At 40.6% G+C, this 19,102-nt stretch overlaps 1 protein-coding gene across 3 annotated transcripts in view; it reads left to right on the top strand.

Moving 5' to 3' along the window:
• The window catches only part of PIEZO2 (piezo type mechanosensitive ion channel component 2), a 343,011-nt gene that overhangs the window by 189,516 nt on the left and 134,393 nt on the right, over nucleotides 1-19,102 (top strand). For all 3 annotated transcript variants that reach the window (XM_054724315.1, XM_054724314.1, XM_054724313.1), the window contains exon 5: nucleotides 8,105-8,267. In XM_054724315.1, the coding sequence (XP_054580290.1) occupies nucleotides 8,105-8,267 (163 nt within the window). The remainder of the gene's footprint in view (nucleotides 1-8,104; nucleotides 8,268-19,102) is intronic.

Raw genomic sequence — 19,102 nt, 5'->3', positions numbered from 1 at the left:
CATTTCTGACTCACAGCCCTTGAAAGTCAGGGCTCTGGAAAGAGCCCCCATTTTAACTCTGTGGATACAGCACACCCCAGGACCTCCTACCTTCCTCTAAACTGCTGGTTATTATTCTGTATATCTTTAACTTTTGTCTTAAAAAACTTGGTGCAAAAGGCTCATGATTAATTTTTCCAATTATAGTCACATTTTAAGGTTCAGAGGAGTGAAACATTTGGCCTAAAGCTTGATAATAATTTGTTATCAAAACAAACAAAAATAGATTTTTCAGTCTAATCTCATCAAACCATTATGACTTATATTAAACAGTTTTGGTTCAGATGAGTTTGCTAACTGAGAAGTTAGATAACTTGCCATATGTTCACATAAAAGCAAGTGGCCTATATATATATCGACCAATACCTCTCCAAATGCCTTGGCATTGACATTTGAATATCCAACTGACATTCAGGGCCCTCCCCGCAACCAGCTCTGCTCCCAATCAGCCCCTCTTCCTCCCCCCCCACCAATCAGGGTTGGGGCTGGCCAGCCAACTTCCCATGGCTCCTCCCCCAGCCGGCCAGGCTCTGATCGGGCCTGATTGGGGCGGGCTGGCCTGCCAACCTCCCGCCATCTCCTCCTCCTGACAGGCCCAGCCCCGATCCACCGAATGGGGCCTGGTCTGCCAGACCCCACCTGTGCACAAATTTGTGCACTGGGCACTAGCTTACTTATAATCCGCTGTGCATGGGATGCTGTTTGCCACACCCTTCAAAACACATCTCTGACTTGGCAAACTGAGGGAACTGCCCTGTTACCTCCTTGAGGCACCATTAAATAGAGTTAATAGTTGCCTTTTTAAAAAGTATATATTTTTATTGATTTCAGAGAGGAAGAGAGAGGGAGAGAGAGATAGAAACAACAATGATGAGAGAGACTCATCAATTGGCTGCCTCCTGCACACCCCACATTGGCAATGGAGCCCACAACTTGGGCATGTGCCCTGACCAGGAATCAAACCATGACCTCCTGGTTTCATAGGTCAATGTTCCACCACTGAGCCATGCTGGCTGGGCAGTAGTTCCCGTTTGTTTTGTTTTTTACAGAGATTCCCACAACACATGTAATGTTGCCTTCTCCTGTCTGCAGGAATTGATTTGCCTCATATCAGCCTGTCCCCTTATACAAACACCTCGTTAGGGACAGGCACAGTCTTACTCAGCACTGCCTGCCTAGGACCTGGGAATATGCCTATGACCTAATAGATACCCATCCATATTTGTTGAATGAAATTAGCAGAAATGGGGTTTAATTTGAGGTCTTCAAGTCCAAAGTTCATGCTGTTTTCTTTATTCTGTGCTGTCGTCCAGTAGTGACACACACAGCTTCTTGTTTATTTCTGATCCCATGTTTATGAAGAAGATAAACGTACTACTCTGTTGCATCCATTGCATATCTTATGGTTTTCTGAATAAAATTAATTTAATCTATTTCTCCAAGTATTTCAATGCAGTAATCCAAACAGGAGGGACCTGTTACGACATGTTGTATTTATTGCCATTGTGGTTTCAGAATGGAGATTTCTGCTTGTTTTCATGTGGTCCTTGTAACCTCATCTCCAACAGAGCCTGGTAGTTGACCAGCTGGACAGTTAGGCCCATGTTTTGTCTTGAACTTGGAAGACAGAGCACTTGGGATGTGCTCTGGGTGGTGCAGCTCTGTTTTTATGAATGTTATGGTGGAGTTTTCTCTTTTGTTATGACTAAATGATGTGGAGACTCCAAACAATGAGCTATTGGAATTTGTGTCATGAGGAAGGATGGAATAGCCTTTGCAAACTCAGAGAAAATAAGGAAGAAGAAGACGAACGCCAGAGGCAGGGCATGTTTGGAGTAGAGGGACATGGAGAGAGTCCTTGGGTCACTGCAGGTTTATCATTATTTCTGACAATAAGAAAGCATTTCTGAGGGGCTTTCACTACGGCTTTCCTTGGTGATATCCTTGTTGTCACAAAATCAACAAAGATGAAGCACAGGAAGAGTTCTCAGATGCCGGGAGAACTTTTTTTTTAAGGATTTCATGTGGTTTTTTTTAAATCTTCACCTGAAGACATGCTTAGAGAGATGAAGGGAAAGAGAGAGAGAGAGAAAGATTGATGTGGGAGAGAAACATCAATTGGTTGCCTTCATTACATGGCCCACAGGGGATCAAACCCACAACTCAGGTATGTGCCCTGACCAGCAATCGAACTGACAACCTATTGGTGCACGAGAAAATACTCAACCAACTGAGCCACTGAAGCCAGGCATCAGATGCATGAAGAATCTGACAAGTGGTGAGATGACCGGATAGACTGTATAACCTTTTACACAAATGTTACTATTGACAAGTTTGAAAGAGCACACGTGTTATTTTTGACTGGGCCACGTGCAGAAAAGGAGGGTGAAAAGTTACAGTGGTAGGAACTAGATCAGCAAAGACCTAGAAAGTGGAATGAATATGTCACTGCCTTAGGATGGTGAGGGGTCTAGAAGAAGGGGTGTACATTTGAAGGAGCAAGAAGTAAAATTGAACACCTGAAACTTGAACACCAGGTAGAGGACTTTGGGTTTGATGTTAGTGGTTTTAGGGTGTTTTTAAGAGTGTTGCCGCTGTCATATGACCAAAGGAGTGAGTTTTATTGTTACTGTTTTGGGCTTTAGTTTTATTCTTTCGTTTGTTTGTTTGTTTGTTTGTTTGTTTTAGTGTTTCGACAGCAGTACTGGTGTGCTGGTGAATGTTGAACAACCAGCTGTCTAGGGAACAAGTACTCAATTTGCAGCATTGGCCAACTTCCATGACATAAATACTCCCACTGCGGTCGATTTCAAGCTAGTCATATACTGTCACTGAACACAGAGTTGGACTTAGCCAGCTGTAGCATCCCTGAACAGCCAAGTGCACAGGATGAATATGTGACAGTCCCCTTAGCCCTTTCTTCCCTTTCTCTTCTCTTCACCCCTGTGAATGCCCTCCATCAAAGCAAGGATTTTAGGACACTCTTAACTGTCCCTCTACCTCATAAATAACAAAGTGAAAAGTCAGCAGCAACACACTGATATGAAAATAAAGTGTGTGTGTTACAACAGCTTCTCACAATGAGATAAATGATTAAAACAGTCAAGCAGTGTTTTGATTTTAAAGTATTCACACAAATCCAACCACTAATGTAAAAAATATCCTGAAAATTCAGCACCAACTCACAACCTTTAGGTAATTAGAAATTGGCATTTAATTGCCATTTTAGTGGTAGAAATTCACGGAAACGAGCTAATTGTTTGGATTCTCTGATGCATCAACTGTGGATTCCCTTGATCCCAATATTGAATGTGATTCTCAATAAATGTTACATTACTCTCTAGAGTTTCTAATCTAAATCTTTCTCCATTCACATGAAATATATTAGGCCTGCTATCGTGACTTGCTGTGTGAAGTCAAATATTAAATAAAAAGTAGCCTCTGTGGCTATTGTTAAGGCATATGTGGGAAGCAGTTGAAATCAGAGTCCTATCTCTTTCATTGTTTTTACTATTAGATATACATTCACTTGATTTGTCTGCCCTTAAAGTGATTTATTAAATCTGGGTGACTGGTGAAGCTGAATCAGCCAACTGGGCTTCTGCTTAAGAAAAACAAAAGCAAACGTAGACCCACTCTCAGTGCATGAGCTTCAGAGGCCACCAGAGAACTAGGTACAACCATTCTAATAGTTTGTATTCATTCAATGATGCTCACTTGATATTTTTATCATTGTATTGAAATTCAATTGGAGTTGACCTTCCTACCAATTCTGAAACAAAGGACTTGTTTCCCCCAAAGAGTGGCACAAATGCGAGTATTCTTTTTGAACTTCTTAAATGATCTTGGTAGTGTTTGTACCTGGATGCTCATTGTCAGCATTTCCTGAAACTGACATTTTTCATCTTTCCTGATCCTATCTCACTCTCACTGCCTTCTTGTTGTGGATTTTCCTATAATAAAATTTTAGACTTGGGAAGACCCTTAGAAGTCGTTTTGTCCATGAGGAACAAACTTAGGAAAATAATTTGCTCATGAGTATTCATACCTGTCTTACTTCTTCACTGGACTTGGACAGAAAAATTGTGATTTAATTTAATTAATGAGTCAATCAGGCCAAATATAAGCATGACTATTATGGCATCAATTGTTTATCATTTTTCCCAGGCTAGGTAATTGACTTAAAGTTCTTCAAATATGCTCTACACAAGAAAGTAGTATGACTGTTCTGACTATGAAAAATATGAAGTATGAAAGATATACTTTTGTATCTACCAATCAACTTTCAATCAGTATAAGAACTTCAACATTACCAATACAGTTGACTGTATCCTTCACCCTTGCCCAGAAATAGTTGTTATGCGCATTTAGTTCTTTATGCCTGAATCCTAAGTGATTAACATTCTGAATGTTTACTACTTTTTTCCTTTCTTTATTTTTCTCAATATTATGTTTGTAAGATACATAGGTCATACAATTTATACAAGTTTGTTGATTTATAGTATTTATTTTATCTTATGGATCTATCCTAATTTAATCTATTTATTATCCTCTTGATGATATGTAGGTTATTCCCAATTTCCAGCTTCCTCAACTCCCTTTCAAGTATAATCTCTCTGGATAAATAAGATCAATGACGATAACAAATAGGAAAGGAAATGTTTGCCTATTTAAGAGAACATGATGTTTTAAGCAGTTTAATACATACTTTTATATATGAAAACAATGTAATTTAATATGCCTGGAAAACAGCACTATCTGGGATAACATTTTATGGAAAATGTATACATAGATATTATTAATTTATTTTAAAACAGGACTTCTATGCAATACCTGGCTAGCTTAGTCCCAAATGCAGAATTTACTAAAAGTAAAATTTAATTTATTATTCAATGCCTGTAATGTATATATTACCTATGCCATACACTGTCTCTGAACACTAATTTTTTCTATTGAATGAGTCAACATATGTAAGAAGAAAACTCTCAAATCTACCCCTTCAGCCATAACTCCTCTCCCAAGCACAGACCCCATGTGGCTCCTAGAATGAACTGAATGAATGGGTAGATATTTGGGTGATTGGGTGAAGGAACTGAATGAGATGTCATTGACTTCTAAAATTATTAGAGGCCTATTATAAAGCAAATATATAGGGATTAGGTACATGTTAGTATAGTTTCCATATTCATTTTGACCAAATATCTAGACCCATGAGCAGACTCTAACCCAACATTTTTAAAAATCTGTGCCATGAACATTAGCTCAGCAGAATATAATAAGTATTACATACAATTTTGAAGAAATGGTTTTAGTCAAATAAATTTGGGAAACAGAGGCTTAAACAAACACAAATATATTGTTTTACTATAGAACCTCTCAAGTACTTTACTATAGTAATATGCATTGTGATTTTCTAACATTTTTTGGACCTAAGACTATTTTTTAACTTTTGTTTTGTTTTAATAGCATTTCTGAGGACTAGCATTCAGATTAATGTACTTTAGTAGGCACTAGTCTAAACAATGAAGAAGGAAATTTTGTTGATAAAATGGTCCCCAAATAATGTATCAATTAGACTATGACCCATTCATTATACATGCTCTTCAATAGATTCCTCAATCTTATTGTTTAAGCAATGGCAGTATTATGAGTGCACTGCTTTGTTAATTCAGCAAGCCAAGAGTAGTAGTTAATGGGTTTGCACCTCTGTCGCTGAAGGATTCCATTCTAAATTGGGATCTCTGCCCAATCCTGGATCCAATAGCTGAATTTTCTCACAGCAGGTGGAGTGATTGCTTTCACAAACTGCCTTTATTTACTCCCTTATATGTGTGCTATGAAATGTTTCTTTTAGAACCCAGGTGCACAGAGCTAAGACTGTTGTCTCAAAGGGACTGTTTGCAAATTGGAAGCTTCATGCAGTCCACAGATGGGACAGGCTTAAGGCTCTGCGCTGGCTTCCTATATCACTGTTGTGGTGCAGGAATCAGCTGAGGCCACTGCTGGAGCTCTTGTTAGCTTTCCTTTAAGAACTCTTTCCCCCTCAACTCACTTAAATGGTACTTTCCATAAAATGCCATGGTTAGTTTGTTTTCCATGGAAGAGCTATAATAACTACTCCACCAAATCCATCTTGACCCCCTTCCTTCTCATTCTAATGAAATTAGTTCTCATTTGTGCTGTTTGATCATGTTAGACATACATTAAAAGTATACAAAGAATCTACATTTTTTTCCTATGATAAAATCAACCATCGATGTCATTATACATTTAGTTTAGACGAAGTGTTCTTAATCAAACTCTCTTACTCTTGTCCCAAAGGAAAGGAATTTGCCATTAAAAAAAAAAACAAAACAAAAAACCTCTGTCACACCATATTTATTTTATTTATGGAGGTAAGGGGATCTCTTATTATTTTCATGTTTCTCTATTCAGAAAATGTTAGAGCCATTTGTCAAAATAAAGCTTATGCAGGGTATGCCCTTTCCAGGCCTTTTTTTTTTTTTTTTTAAAGGAAATTAGATTGGTTTGAGGATTTTTCCCTGGAATATCCTACATTAGAATACTCTATATTTTTATGACATTAGGGGAATTAGTTTGCCATTTGAAGCCTTATTTTTTTTACATATAAAGGAGGTTAAATAATAATGTCTATCTATCTCTACATAATGGTTAGTTGGATTAAATAATATGTGTCAAGCTCTTAGCATAAAGCAATTGCTCCACAGTGGTAGCTATTACTACTTTTTAAATTTACCAAAATGTTGCTAATGGTTATTTCTAGGTGTGTGTGGGGGGCCGGGGGTGGGTGCGGTCTTTCTATTTGTTATTATTTTATGTTTTGATCACAATATCTCTATATATAAAAGCCTAAGTGATCGTTCGACTGTTTGATGGTTCGACCGTTTGACCAGTAGCTATGATGCGCACTGACCACCAGGAAACAGATGCTCAACGCACAGGCATGGAAACATGGAACAGACTGATGAGTCTCAGAGGGAAGGGGGAGAGAGGAGGGTGGGAAGAGATTAACCAAAGATCTTATATGCATACTAGAGGCCCGGTGCACAAATTCATGCACCGGTGGGGTCCCTCAGCCTAGCCTGTGGGGATTGTGCAGAAACCGGCAGTCTGAAATCCCCTGAGGGTCCTGGATTGCGAGAGGGCACAGGCCAGGCTGAGGGACCCCGCCAGTGCACAAATCCATGCACCGGGCCTCTAGTATAATATATGCAATGTAAATGAACATTACTTTAACACAGTATGTATTTAATTACATAAAGAGTTTATGAAAAAAACATATATATTTAACTGATATATATTCCTATCTTTTGCTTTTTGTCTCTAAACAAGTTTTATTTCTGATAACATTGATTCACTTTCATTGGACTCAAATGAGATAAAGAAGACAAATAGTGTTATCTCTTTGGCACAGAGGAAGAACATTGGACTCTGAGAAATCCTCCAGTGGAATGCAGCTAGTCGATGTCATACTAACACTTGAGCCCACATTTCTAATTTGAAGTTCATTGTTAATTCTCAAGACTAAAAGAAAAAAACATACTGGATTTACCTTTCTTGGAATAATATGGAAAAAATCAACTAAGTATTACAAATAATGAAGAGATTCCTGAATTCAAGGATTATATTAGCATTTTTCTCTACTTTTCCCCTTCTGGGCTTTGATTTATGTCTAAATTAAAAGCTCTCTTAAGTCACTAGTACATGCCTAGTTTTTAACTGCTTCAGCTAGAGTGCAAGCTCCTATATCTGGACCGGAAATGTTGTTTATTTAATGATATAGTTTATTAGCTTGTTTTGAGAGTGAGCATTGACTTAGGGGTCTTTGTAATATTGTGAAACTCCAGAGAAACCGTGGAACCTTCCTAAATTTTAGATTACATAAGACTCTGAGGTCAATGAAAAGCTTTTTGGTACCTTTGGAGCAGAAACTGGGTATCCTTTGTTTTAAATCATTAAGAAGATTCAAACATACTTTATGCTAATTTAACCATGGGAATATAAAAGCAACTAAGTTTCCTCCCCCTTTTCTTTCCTTCCACAGCTTAAAGGGAGCTGACGCTGGCAATGGGATCCGAGTGTTTGTGCCTGATATTGGGATGTTCATCGCTAGTTTGACCATCTGGCTCATCTGCAGAAACATCGTTCAGAAACCAGTGACAGAAGAAGCCGCACAGTATAACCTGGAGTTTGAAAATGAAGAATTGGTAAATCTGACTTCATAAATCTTCCTTTGATTTCTGAGTGCCTTGACCCTTAATAGGTGTGGAAGCTTAATAGTCACAGCTATGTGTGCATAGTGCTGTATGCTTTACTGCGCTTGGCTTAAATCTGTGTGGTCCTGATGGGTATGCATTCTCATCAACACCTTGTCTATGAGGAGACAAGTGTATGGCATGAAAGTGTCACCCTTCTTGAGGCATTCATCCCCTATGGCCAGGGCTTGACCCAGTGTCCTTTTCACTCCTCCAAACTCTCATCTAGTATTAGCTCAGATGGTTAACCTTTTACATTCATAGTATTATGTTCCATTGGTCTAGGTACCTTAGTTATTGCAAAATATCTAGAGAAGTAGTAACACCTGGTAGTTTTAGGAGAAAAACAATTAATTTCACCTCTAAGGGAAGCTTTTTAATCTGTGTACCTGTGCTCTTCGGGGAAAAGTTATGTAAACTAAGAGTGCTTTGGTCAAGTTATTTTAAAGTACTCCAGAGAAAAAATATACGCATTTGGAAAAGTATAAGAATTTTTTAAAGGTAAAAAAAACACACTGAGTACCATGTATGGTAACTTTGAGCTATGGTTTTTATGGAGAAGAGTTTCAGGAGTAGCTACTGAATCAGGGAACGTGTCAGATTTCACTCCTTGGCGAATGATGCTTATCAGATAACTTCTTACACTGCCCCCCAACCAGTGTCTGCTCCTTTGGTTTTTTTAATAAAATGCTACTTGCTCCTCATTTTGCTCGTCTCCAATTTGAGAGGCAGTAGAGCAGTTTTTATAATGTCAAACCCAGGTTCCTCTTAGGACAATAGAAAGTGAAGTTGTAATGGTATGAGTTGAGGCCAACCCACTCAAAAAATAATCCTTTTTGTGCCATTTGTAGCAGACAAGCATGAATAATTTACAAAGCTTCTTATAGAAAGAACTTCCGTCTCCAGGGTCAGATGCTCTTTCACCAGAGGACAGGGAAAACCGACATTGACCAACAGAAGGATGGATGTTAGGTTACAGTTAAGTTCATGCATTTGGTGAAGAAGGGACTCAAAGCCATTACCAAAGACCAATTCTAAAATCAAGTTTCTGTCCTAGTTATACCCAGTTCTCAAAGACAGACTTATGGTACCTCTCTCCCACTTGAAATTTGTTTAAGTATCTGTGCTCCATTTATTATTAATCATATTATTTAATGATAATAAGAGGGGTGGCTATTCTAAACATTACTTATTTGGGGCTTTGAAAACACTGTCATTATTATGAGGTTGATATCCTCTCAGTTAAATTGGTTTTTGGCCTAATTTAGATATTAACTTGTATTTTCTTAGCATATTTCAGCCTACCAGGTAGCCCCGGAAGAACAGGCTGGAGTGTGAATCTTCTGAGATAAACCCACAAGGAAATTCTTTCTTGCATGTGAGCAATCTGTCTTGAGCCTGAAAAGAATAGAAGAACACGGCCAAAACACGCAGGGGAATTTATTTTATTCTGAAGGGCCCAACATACTTCCTGCTGCTTATAAATCTTGGCGTTTGTACTCTGGACTGTTTGGTTTTTGGAGGATCCTTTGACAGAATAGTGTTTGCTGGCATTGCTTCTTCTTTCATTTATCTCAGTAGAGAAATGGCAAGATTAATCCACTGGTGCCTGGGAGAATTCCTTTTCAAATCCAGCATTGTTTTAAAGTAGCAATTAATCCCTGGAGAGGACTCTTAAATCTCCCCTAATCTTCATGGACTTGATGATGATCTTAAATTTGCTGTTTCAAAGGGCATCACAAATCCAAGGACCCCCCTGGAAAACCCCGGGTGAGGTGGAGACTGGCAGCAGGTGGGAGCCTGACTTGCTCTTGCTTTGGACAGAGAGCAGACCTCAGTAAGGGAACCAATTCCTCATTGCCATAGGAGGTTCTGTTTCATCCTACACCTCTGTGGTCTTGTTGGTTTTTCATTTTAATTCATAAGCACATCTAAAAATCAGAACTGGGAGAAAGATTCCTATTCCTAAATCTTTAAAAAAAATGAGTTAGGTTATGAAAAGTGAATTGTGTAGAAGAGGGTTCCCTGTGCAATGAAACACTATGTAATTTCACCAAACTGATACTAATCTTGTTTATTTCTATACTTTTAACTTGATCTAGCTATTTAATGATATTTCAGCCTTCTTTATGAATCAAATGGTATTTTAATATAATGTTAAACTAAATTTATAAATGTCTATTTAAATAGGAATTTTAGTCATGACTTGGTCTGCTTAAAGAAGAATCTTTTAAATAGTCTAACAAATCAAATATGAAGGACAAAAAGAATATTCCAGTATAAGTCATCCACCACCTGTTAGAACTTCAGGAATGCAACATTTAGGTCCTGCTAATATCATTTGGAAATTTGTTCTGAATCTCAAAAACTGCACCAGCCTTTCTAATACCCAATGTTCATTAGGCAACTGTGGCACCGGCATTTTGCCACATCCAATGACCAGCTGGGCAGTGCTTCGAAGTTTTAGCTTTGAGATTCAAGTTACTATTTTTTTTAAAGAAACAAAGAATGGAAGAAATTGACCTTTTTATTGTCTCCTTCTAATTAGGCATTTGGCATTTGCTCAGCTCTCCCCTGAGATTTAGTCCAAAGTCACCGGGTTTAAATTTTCTAGATCCTGTTTTTTTTCAACAACAGACATAATCATCTGAAACATGGAGCTATTCAGAATGATAAGAAGCTGGACGGCTGCCCCGTTACCCTGCCAACCTTGCACTCCATTACTTTTACTGCTTCTCAGGATCATTCTCAGAAACTGGGCAAGAATCACTGTCACATGTCCCCCAAAAGGCAGCACACTTGGCCTGTCTTCTCTGGGTTAAACCCATTCATAATCGGGGTATAGCTTTTAATTATAGTGATTTTAGGTGCCATTAATTTAAATAAAGGAACATTTTTAGTTGCAGGAAGTCATTGGCCCACCGTCTTTGAGAAAGCTTCATTATTACAGTGTGAGTGTCACTATGAGTATTTATTGGAGAGACTAGTTGGGCTTGGGTCCATGACTAACTTTGTAGCCCACAATGTCTACATCGCACTGGACACCAGGTGAGAGCATGGATTCCCACTCACCCTTTCTTCTGATAATGCATACCTGGGAGCTTACCAACATGACAGCCAGTCAAAGGTAGCGTTGTCACACAGAAGGGCAGGGATGTTATGCCATATGCCATATGCCCCTCCAGGAACTGGTCACTGTGGCAGGGAAGTGTTCTGATTAGCCAGCCTTAGACCACCAGCCCAACTCTGCACCCGAAGATTGGTGGCATAGGCCTTAAAAATACCGCAAATGCTCCCGGAGGAGAAGGGGGATAAGTCTCAGGTCAACAAAATGACAAGAATGGTATAGTCACTACCCATGAGTCCAGACTTAATGGTATTTAATTATTTTAAATTTTATTTTGAAATTACAGTTTACATTCAACACTACTTTGTATTAGTTTCAAGTGCACAGCAGTGGTTAGACAACCACATACTCTGCAGAGCCATCTCCCACCTGGCACATACATAGTTGATACAATATTACCAACTATCTTCTCTATGCTGTACTTGACATTCCCATGACTATTTTGTGACTCTCAGTTAGTACTTCTGAATCCCTTCACCTTTTTCACCTGATTCCTAACCCCTCATCCCTCTAGCAACCATTAATCTGTTCTCTGTATCTATGAGTCTTTTTCTATTTTGCTTATTCATTTATTTTATTCTTTAGAATGAAATAACATAGTATTTGTCTTTCTCTGTCTGACTTATTTCACATAGCATAGGACCCTCTAGGTCTATCCATGCTGTCAAAATGGTATGATTTCATTCTTTTATGGCCAAGTAATGTTTCCTTGCATATATGTACAACCACTTTTTTATCCACTTGTCTATTGATGGACACTTGGGCTGCTTCCATATCTTGGCTATCTATAATAATAAAAGCATAATATGCTAGTTAGACCAGACATCCTTCCGGATGTCCTTCCAGATGACCTTCCAGACGAAGCCAGGGCTGCGAGGGAAGCCCGGGTCCCGGGTGCCAGAGAAAAGCTGGTGCTAGCCGCTAGGTGAAGGAAGGCCTACTCTTGCATGAATTTCATGCACTGGGCCTCTAGTTGTAAATAACGCTGCAATGAACACATGGGTGCATATATTCTTTCAAATTAGTGTTTTGTGTTTCTTTGGATATATACACAGAAGTGGAATTGTTGAGTATAATGCAGCTCCATTTTTTATTGTTTGAGGAATCTCTATACTGTTTTCCATAGTGGCTGCACCAATCTGCATTCCCACCAACAGTGCACAAGGGTTCCCTTTTCTCCACATCCTCACCAACACTTGTTGTTTGTTGATTTATCCTAGAAGAAAACATAGGCAGTAAAATCTCGGACATTTCTCATAGCAATATTTTTTCTGATATATCACCTCAGGCAAGGGAAACAAAAGAAAAAAATAAACGTCACTACATCAAACTAAAAGCTTTTTTGCACAGCAAAAGAAACCATCAACAAAATGAAAAGACAACCCACTGAGTGGGAGAGCAAATTTGCCAATGGTACATCTGATAAGAGGTTAATATCCAATATTTATAAAGAACTCATATAATTCAACACCAGAAGAAACAAAACAAAACAATCCAATTTAAAAATGGGCAAAGGACCTGAATAGACACTTCTCCAAAGAAAACATACAGATGGCCTATAGACATATGAAAAAATGCTCAAGGTCACTCATATCAGAGCAATGCAAACTAACACCACAATGAGATATCACCCCATATCTGTCAGAATGGCTATCATTGATAAACTGACCTGAAAGTTTGTAAAGGTTCTGAGGCATGGCCCATCCTAAACCTAATAAATCAGCATCTCTGGGAGGTAGGAGAAGGTGTGAGGTGGTAGTAGGACAATTTCTTTTAAAGCTCCCTAGATCCTGTCCTCCTGGCTAACCTAACTAGTTACTGTCTGCTAACTCAGCTTGCCTTTACCTGTCCTTCATTAAACTTTCATTACTCCATAGAAAGTGGTGGAAAGCAGACATCTGCATACTCACTTTTCCAAATGAAGCAGGGTACTATTTAAACAGCTCTTTAAAGTTTGGATAAAGAATTTTCCTAAAACAAGTGTAGCAACAGAATAAAATATTTGCTTTATCTGTACAGTGCTGCCACATGAGACTTACATGACATGCATGACACCACAGAAACAAGTGCCTTTCTCTCCCCGATTGCTTGATCCCCCGGGGACGCTGGGGATGGCATTTATCTCCCACAGTCAGTCACAACACTTGCCTTTTTCTGCCTTGGGCTCTTCTGTTGAGATGAGCCCATTCTGGTAAGATAAATTGTTAACTTTTAATAATAAACAATGAATAAACAACTCCTGAAAAATGTACTTTAGAAGAATACTCCCTTTTCCTCCCAGTTCTTTCGACTCATTATTTGTAACTTTGATAAACTTTAATTGAAATGCCCTCAATCACCTGGTTTTAACCACGCAAAAGAGGAAAATGGGCTCAGCTGCATGAAAAGCTCTCATCTAACATCTGAAACCTAAAGGAGGCTCCATAGATAAATCACTTCAGCATATTTTTCAATTAAGGGAGTCTGCCTTGGACATGAGTCAAGCAAAGTAGTTCAGATTTTGCCTCCTCAGCTGAATGTGGATCAGTGGCTCTGGGGTGGCAGATGTCAGCCTGTGTGTGAACTCTGGGCCGGTTGCTTCAGAGACACCCATGGCATTTCTGTATTCCTGCAGGCCCTGAGTTCACTCCCAGAATTTCTGATTTAGGAAATTTGGATGAAGCTTGGGAATCTACCCTTGTAAAGATTCCTAGGTGATCCTTAGTATTTGTTACAACCTGGGTTCAACCTTTTAGTGCTTGGAGGTAAAGAAATATGGATGTTTGGGTTCGACCAAAAGTAATTTACTGCGTCTTCCAGATGTGAGTGGAAATGACCACTAATGACTGTTGGGGATGGGGCGTCAGGGGAGGCAACAGTGAGATGAGATGCAGGGGCTGCTTTGTGTTTAGGCTGATCCAGTTCACAGAGGAATCTGAGCTTCATGCAACTGAATCCACACCACTTAGAGCTTCCTCTCATGACATAAGAGGTGCAATCATAAGAGATGTGGGTGTGCACTGGCCGTAGTTGCTCAGTGGTTAGAGGATTTTGATACCTGGTCAAGGGCACATACCTGGGTTGCAGGTTTAATTCTCGGGAAGCAACCAATCTATGTGTATCTCTCACATGGATTTCTCTCTCTCTCTCTCTCTCTCTCTCTTCCTCTGTCCCCCTTCTATCCTCTCTAAAAATCAATGGAAAAAATCCTTAGGTGAAGATTAATCAATACAAACAAACAAACAAACAAAAAAGATGTGGAAGAGTGTGGGTGCATTTTGAAGTCAGTTACTTTTAAAGAAGGCTTGTTGAAGGATTTACATTTCTTCAGCTAAGTTTTAGATTTAGACATGGACAATAATGATATGTAATATTTTATGTGGCTTTTTTAAACTGTAAAGGGTTCTGCTGGTCTTTAATTTCTAAGACAGCGTAGGAACCAGGGGCACTAAATCAGTATTTATAGCTACTCCTTCTCAGCTTCAAGGCCAGAATCAAGTTGTACTCAAATGCAGGGACGGATTACAACCGTGACCAGCATGGCGGCTTGTTAGTAAATACATGGGAGCGAGCCAGTGCTCTGCCTGAGCGGCAGTGTTTATACTGCACCCAAGGAATCATTTAGGGGAAGAAAGCCTGCCTGTTAATAAGCCAGATGATGTGACTAATGGCAGTTCTGGCCCCAGCTTGGACGGTAGGGGCTCACAGAGTCAAACACAGCTCACTTTCGGCTCTCTGTCAGCTTGAAAGCTTTAGAAAGCATTTCCAACGGAGGGCCTCAGGGACTTTGGTACAAAAATGCCAAAAAACCTCAAATACAGTGGTATGTTTATAAAAATTGCAGGGGCCCTAGTCCCGCCTAAGAGAGGTCGGGGAAATGCATTTGTTTAACCTCACAAAGTTCTTGACCAGAGATTTTTACTCGATTTAATCTACATCCGTAGCAATTCTATAATTGAATAATAAGTCATTTATTATGAAAGTTATGAGTGTGTTTCTAGCTGTGACCCAGGCAGCTCTGGCTATGTTCTCTCTCTGTGTGTCTCCTTTTTCAAGTGCAGTGACTGAAGGTGTTGGCCACATTTCCTTCATCAAGGAGGATTTTTAATGCATTGCTCACCTGCTGTGAGGGAATATTAAGCAGCAGATCCTTTATGTGTGGATGGTGGTGTGGCTGCCATAGCAACAGTGTCACTGGATTGACCCCTTTTTCCCCCTTAACTCTGCTTGGGAAAGACAAGCCGGTGGGAGGAAGAACTGGCATGTGAGCTGGGGCCTTAGAGCTGAGAGGGGAGCAGCATGGCCCAAGGCAATAAGCTGTGGATTCCGAGTTCCCACACACACCTGATTTCCTGCAGGTGATGTTTCTCGGCAAAGAGATGAGGTTAAGGTTGGATGGACAGACTGGTTCCAGGGTGGGGCAGCACCTCTGTAATCTCATCAGACCCCTGACTTTAAAACCATCCACATGCCAGTGAACCTTGAATAAACATCTCCTGCTTTGCCCTCTCCAGCGCTGCAGATTGCTATACTAGCTGCCCACTGACACCTCCAACAGGACGCTGAAAGGCATCCCAGAGTTGAATTTTCCCAACCTACTCCACTTCGTTATTGTCCCCATCTGGTCAATAAAGACAAAACTATTGGAACTATCTTTGATTCCCCCTATCCCTCCTCCCTCTACATTAGCTTTCCAGCTAGTCCTACTGACTAGAACTCCAAGACACACTGCAAAGACACTGCGAAAACTCTCTTCAGCTCCATAACTCCCCTCTCCTCCACCACAGCAGTAACCTCCTGGCTATGGTCTCCCTTGGAATTGCCTTGTGAAATAATCAAACCCCTCGTTAGGTGAAGTGGTTGGTAACTAAATCCTGCTAAGGTGGGTTCAAGAGAAATTAAGTGTGGGGGAAGGAGCTAAGTCTTAGAGAGTGTGTCTTTGTAAGGCAGGTGTGGGTTGGCAGGAATGTGTTTTTCTAATGTGAGCTGCTGAGGCATATTGATTTGCTGATGGTGTGATCCAGGAGAAAGGGAACACACGGTGATGCAGGGGAGAGGGGAGGCTGGCTGGGGCTGTCCTCTTTGGTGTCCCAGCATGCACAGCTCATCCACAGCCACAGGAGGGAGGGATCTGAGTGTCTGCTCCACAGGTGGGCTTTATTTTTATTTTTAAGTATAGTTGGTATATAATACTATATTGGTTACAGTAGTTTCAGTGTACAATATAGTGATTCAACATTTTTATACCTTACAGTGTTATCACCCCACTAATTCTAGTAATCACCTGTCACCAAGCAAACTTATCACAATGTTATTGACTCTAGTCCCATTCACCTGTTCACCCCTCCCCCACCAATTGCCTTCTGGTAACCATCCCTTTGGTCTCTGTTTCTATCAGTCTATTTTTGCTTTGTTTGTTTGTTGGTTTTATGTGTGTTTTTTAGATTCCACATATAAGTGAAACCATATGATATTTGTCTTTCTTTGCCTGACTTATTTCACCTAACATAATACCCTCTAGATCCATCCATGTTGTCACAAATGGCAAGATTTCATTTTTATTGCTGTGTAGTATTCCATTGGGTGTATGTGGAATATTATCTATTTATCACCTATTGGTTTCTTTATTTATCATCTATCGATTGACATTAGGTAGCTTCCATATCTTGGCTATCTATATATATAAAAAACCAGCGACCCGGAAAGCCAGAACGTCCGGTCGCTATGACTCCCACTGTGGCCAGCGAACCAGCCAGCCAACCTCCTGCAGCCCCTCCCCCTGCCTGGCCCCTCCCCTGATTGCCCCCCCCCCCCATCAGGGGCAGGGCTGGCCAGCCGGCTAACCGCCTGCAGCCCCTCCCACAGGCCGCTAGCCCCTGATTGCCACCCCCACCCCATTTGCAGGTGGGGCCAGCCTTGGGGAGGGGCTGTGGGCAGTGGGCTGGCCCCACCACCCCAATCAGTCCCCACCACCCTGATCAGCCCGCGGCCCCTCCCCCAGCCAGCTTTGCTCCCGATTGGCCCGCCCTACCCCATTTAGGGGCAGGGCCAGCCAGCCCACAGCCCCACCGCCCACAGCCCCTCCCCATGGCCGGCCCTGCACCCAATCAGCCCCCCATCCCAATAGGGGGCAGGGCCTGCTGGCCAATCACCTGTGGCCCCTCCCCCCCAGCCGGCCAGGCCCTGATTGGGCCTCAATCAGGGTGGGCCAGCCAGCCAACTTCCCACCATCTCCTCCTCCTGACAGGTCCGGCGGCCCTGATCCACCAATTGGGGCCAGACCAGCCAGACCCCTGTGCATGAATTCGTGCACTTGGCCTCTAGTTATAAATAATGCTACAGTGAACATAGGAGTGCATATGTCTTTTTGAATTAGTGTTCTTATTTTCTTCAGATAAATACCCAGAAGTGGAATTGCTGCTGGGCTTTAGATAGGTGGGCTGATGAACTGGTCTGAGCTCACCCCTCTCCTCTCAGTGAAGTAGGAAGTAGGGTCATCAGCTGACAATTGGAAGGATAAGGAGGTGGGAAGAAGTAGGTCGGGGGACATATGCCTTCTTTCTGAACACACCATGGACCTTGACCAGATCTTTCCTCTGCCTGGAATGCTCTTACCTAGGTTTTCTCACATGGCTTGTGGCTTTGTGACGTTCAGATCTTAGCTTAAATGTCACCTCCTCAGAAAGACTCCCCCAACATCAGGATCTAAAATAGCCACCCTGTCACTCACAATCACATCACCCTATTTTAATTCTCTGATTAGCATTTATCACTGTGAGATATTTAGCTTGTTTATTTTTTACTTATTTACATGTTTATTGCTCCATCTTTCACTAGAGATACTAGCACACAATAGGCCTTGAACAGATAAAAACATCTTAATGAATAAGCATGAGAAATTACTTTTCCTTCAGGAAAAAATACAAATGTGTCATGATGGAATATGATAGAACCATATATCCAGGTGTATAAACTTGAATAGGCCTGGAATTAAATACGTGTGTGTGTGTGATGGGGTACATTAGCAACCAACTTAAGATGCAAGTGGTCTGTACTCTCCTAGGCAAACAGAGGATCTCTCAGTCCTCAAGTCCACTCAGCACTTGAACTTTGTACCAGCCTTCCTGTGCCTAGTGCCAGTGAATTCGGACATAGTTAGAGGTCCAGATACCATTAGTGAACATTATGTAAATATCTAAACTGAGTGTATCAAAGAAAGACCTTTAAAATGGGAAAATGGAGAGGCCAGGCTCTCCTCTTTAAGCCTTAAATAGATGTGTGAACTGGGCCTAAAAACCCTGCTGGCTCTGCAGCCAGCGTCTAATGCCAATCTGGCTAAGAACAGGAAGTCTGTCAGCCCAGGGGCACATGCAAACAAAGTTTCAAAAGTCTGAAACAGCCTCCTTTTGTCTTAAAGTGATGGTTTATATTATAATTCCTCTACGAAAATCCTAACCTTTCTAGGGAAAGATTCTAATTTGCCAAAAAAAAAAAAAAATTCTTATGCAGTCTTTACAAATAAAACAAACAAAAAGATCCTCATATACCTAGTTTAAAATAATGCATGGAAATATATTTATATTCTGTACATGTGTTTCTTCCCTAAATCTCTAATGATTGTACTGCAATGCTGAGTTGTCCAGAATTGGACCAGTGTATCATTCTCTAAGAATAAGGTAGG

Source organism: Eptesicus fuscus, chromosome 12 (assembly GCF_027574615.1).
Source record: "Eptesicus fuscus isolate TK198812 chromosome 12, DD_ASM_mEF_20220401, whole genome shotgun sequence".
In the NCBI taxonomy this organism is placed as follows: Eukaryota; Metazoa; Chordata; class Mammalia; order Chiroptera; family Vespertilionidae; genus Eptesicus; species Eptesicus fuscus.
Note: the sequence above shows the minus strand (reverse complement) of the source record. Positions and strands in the feature narration are given on the sequence as shown.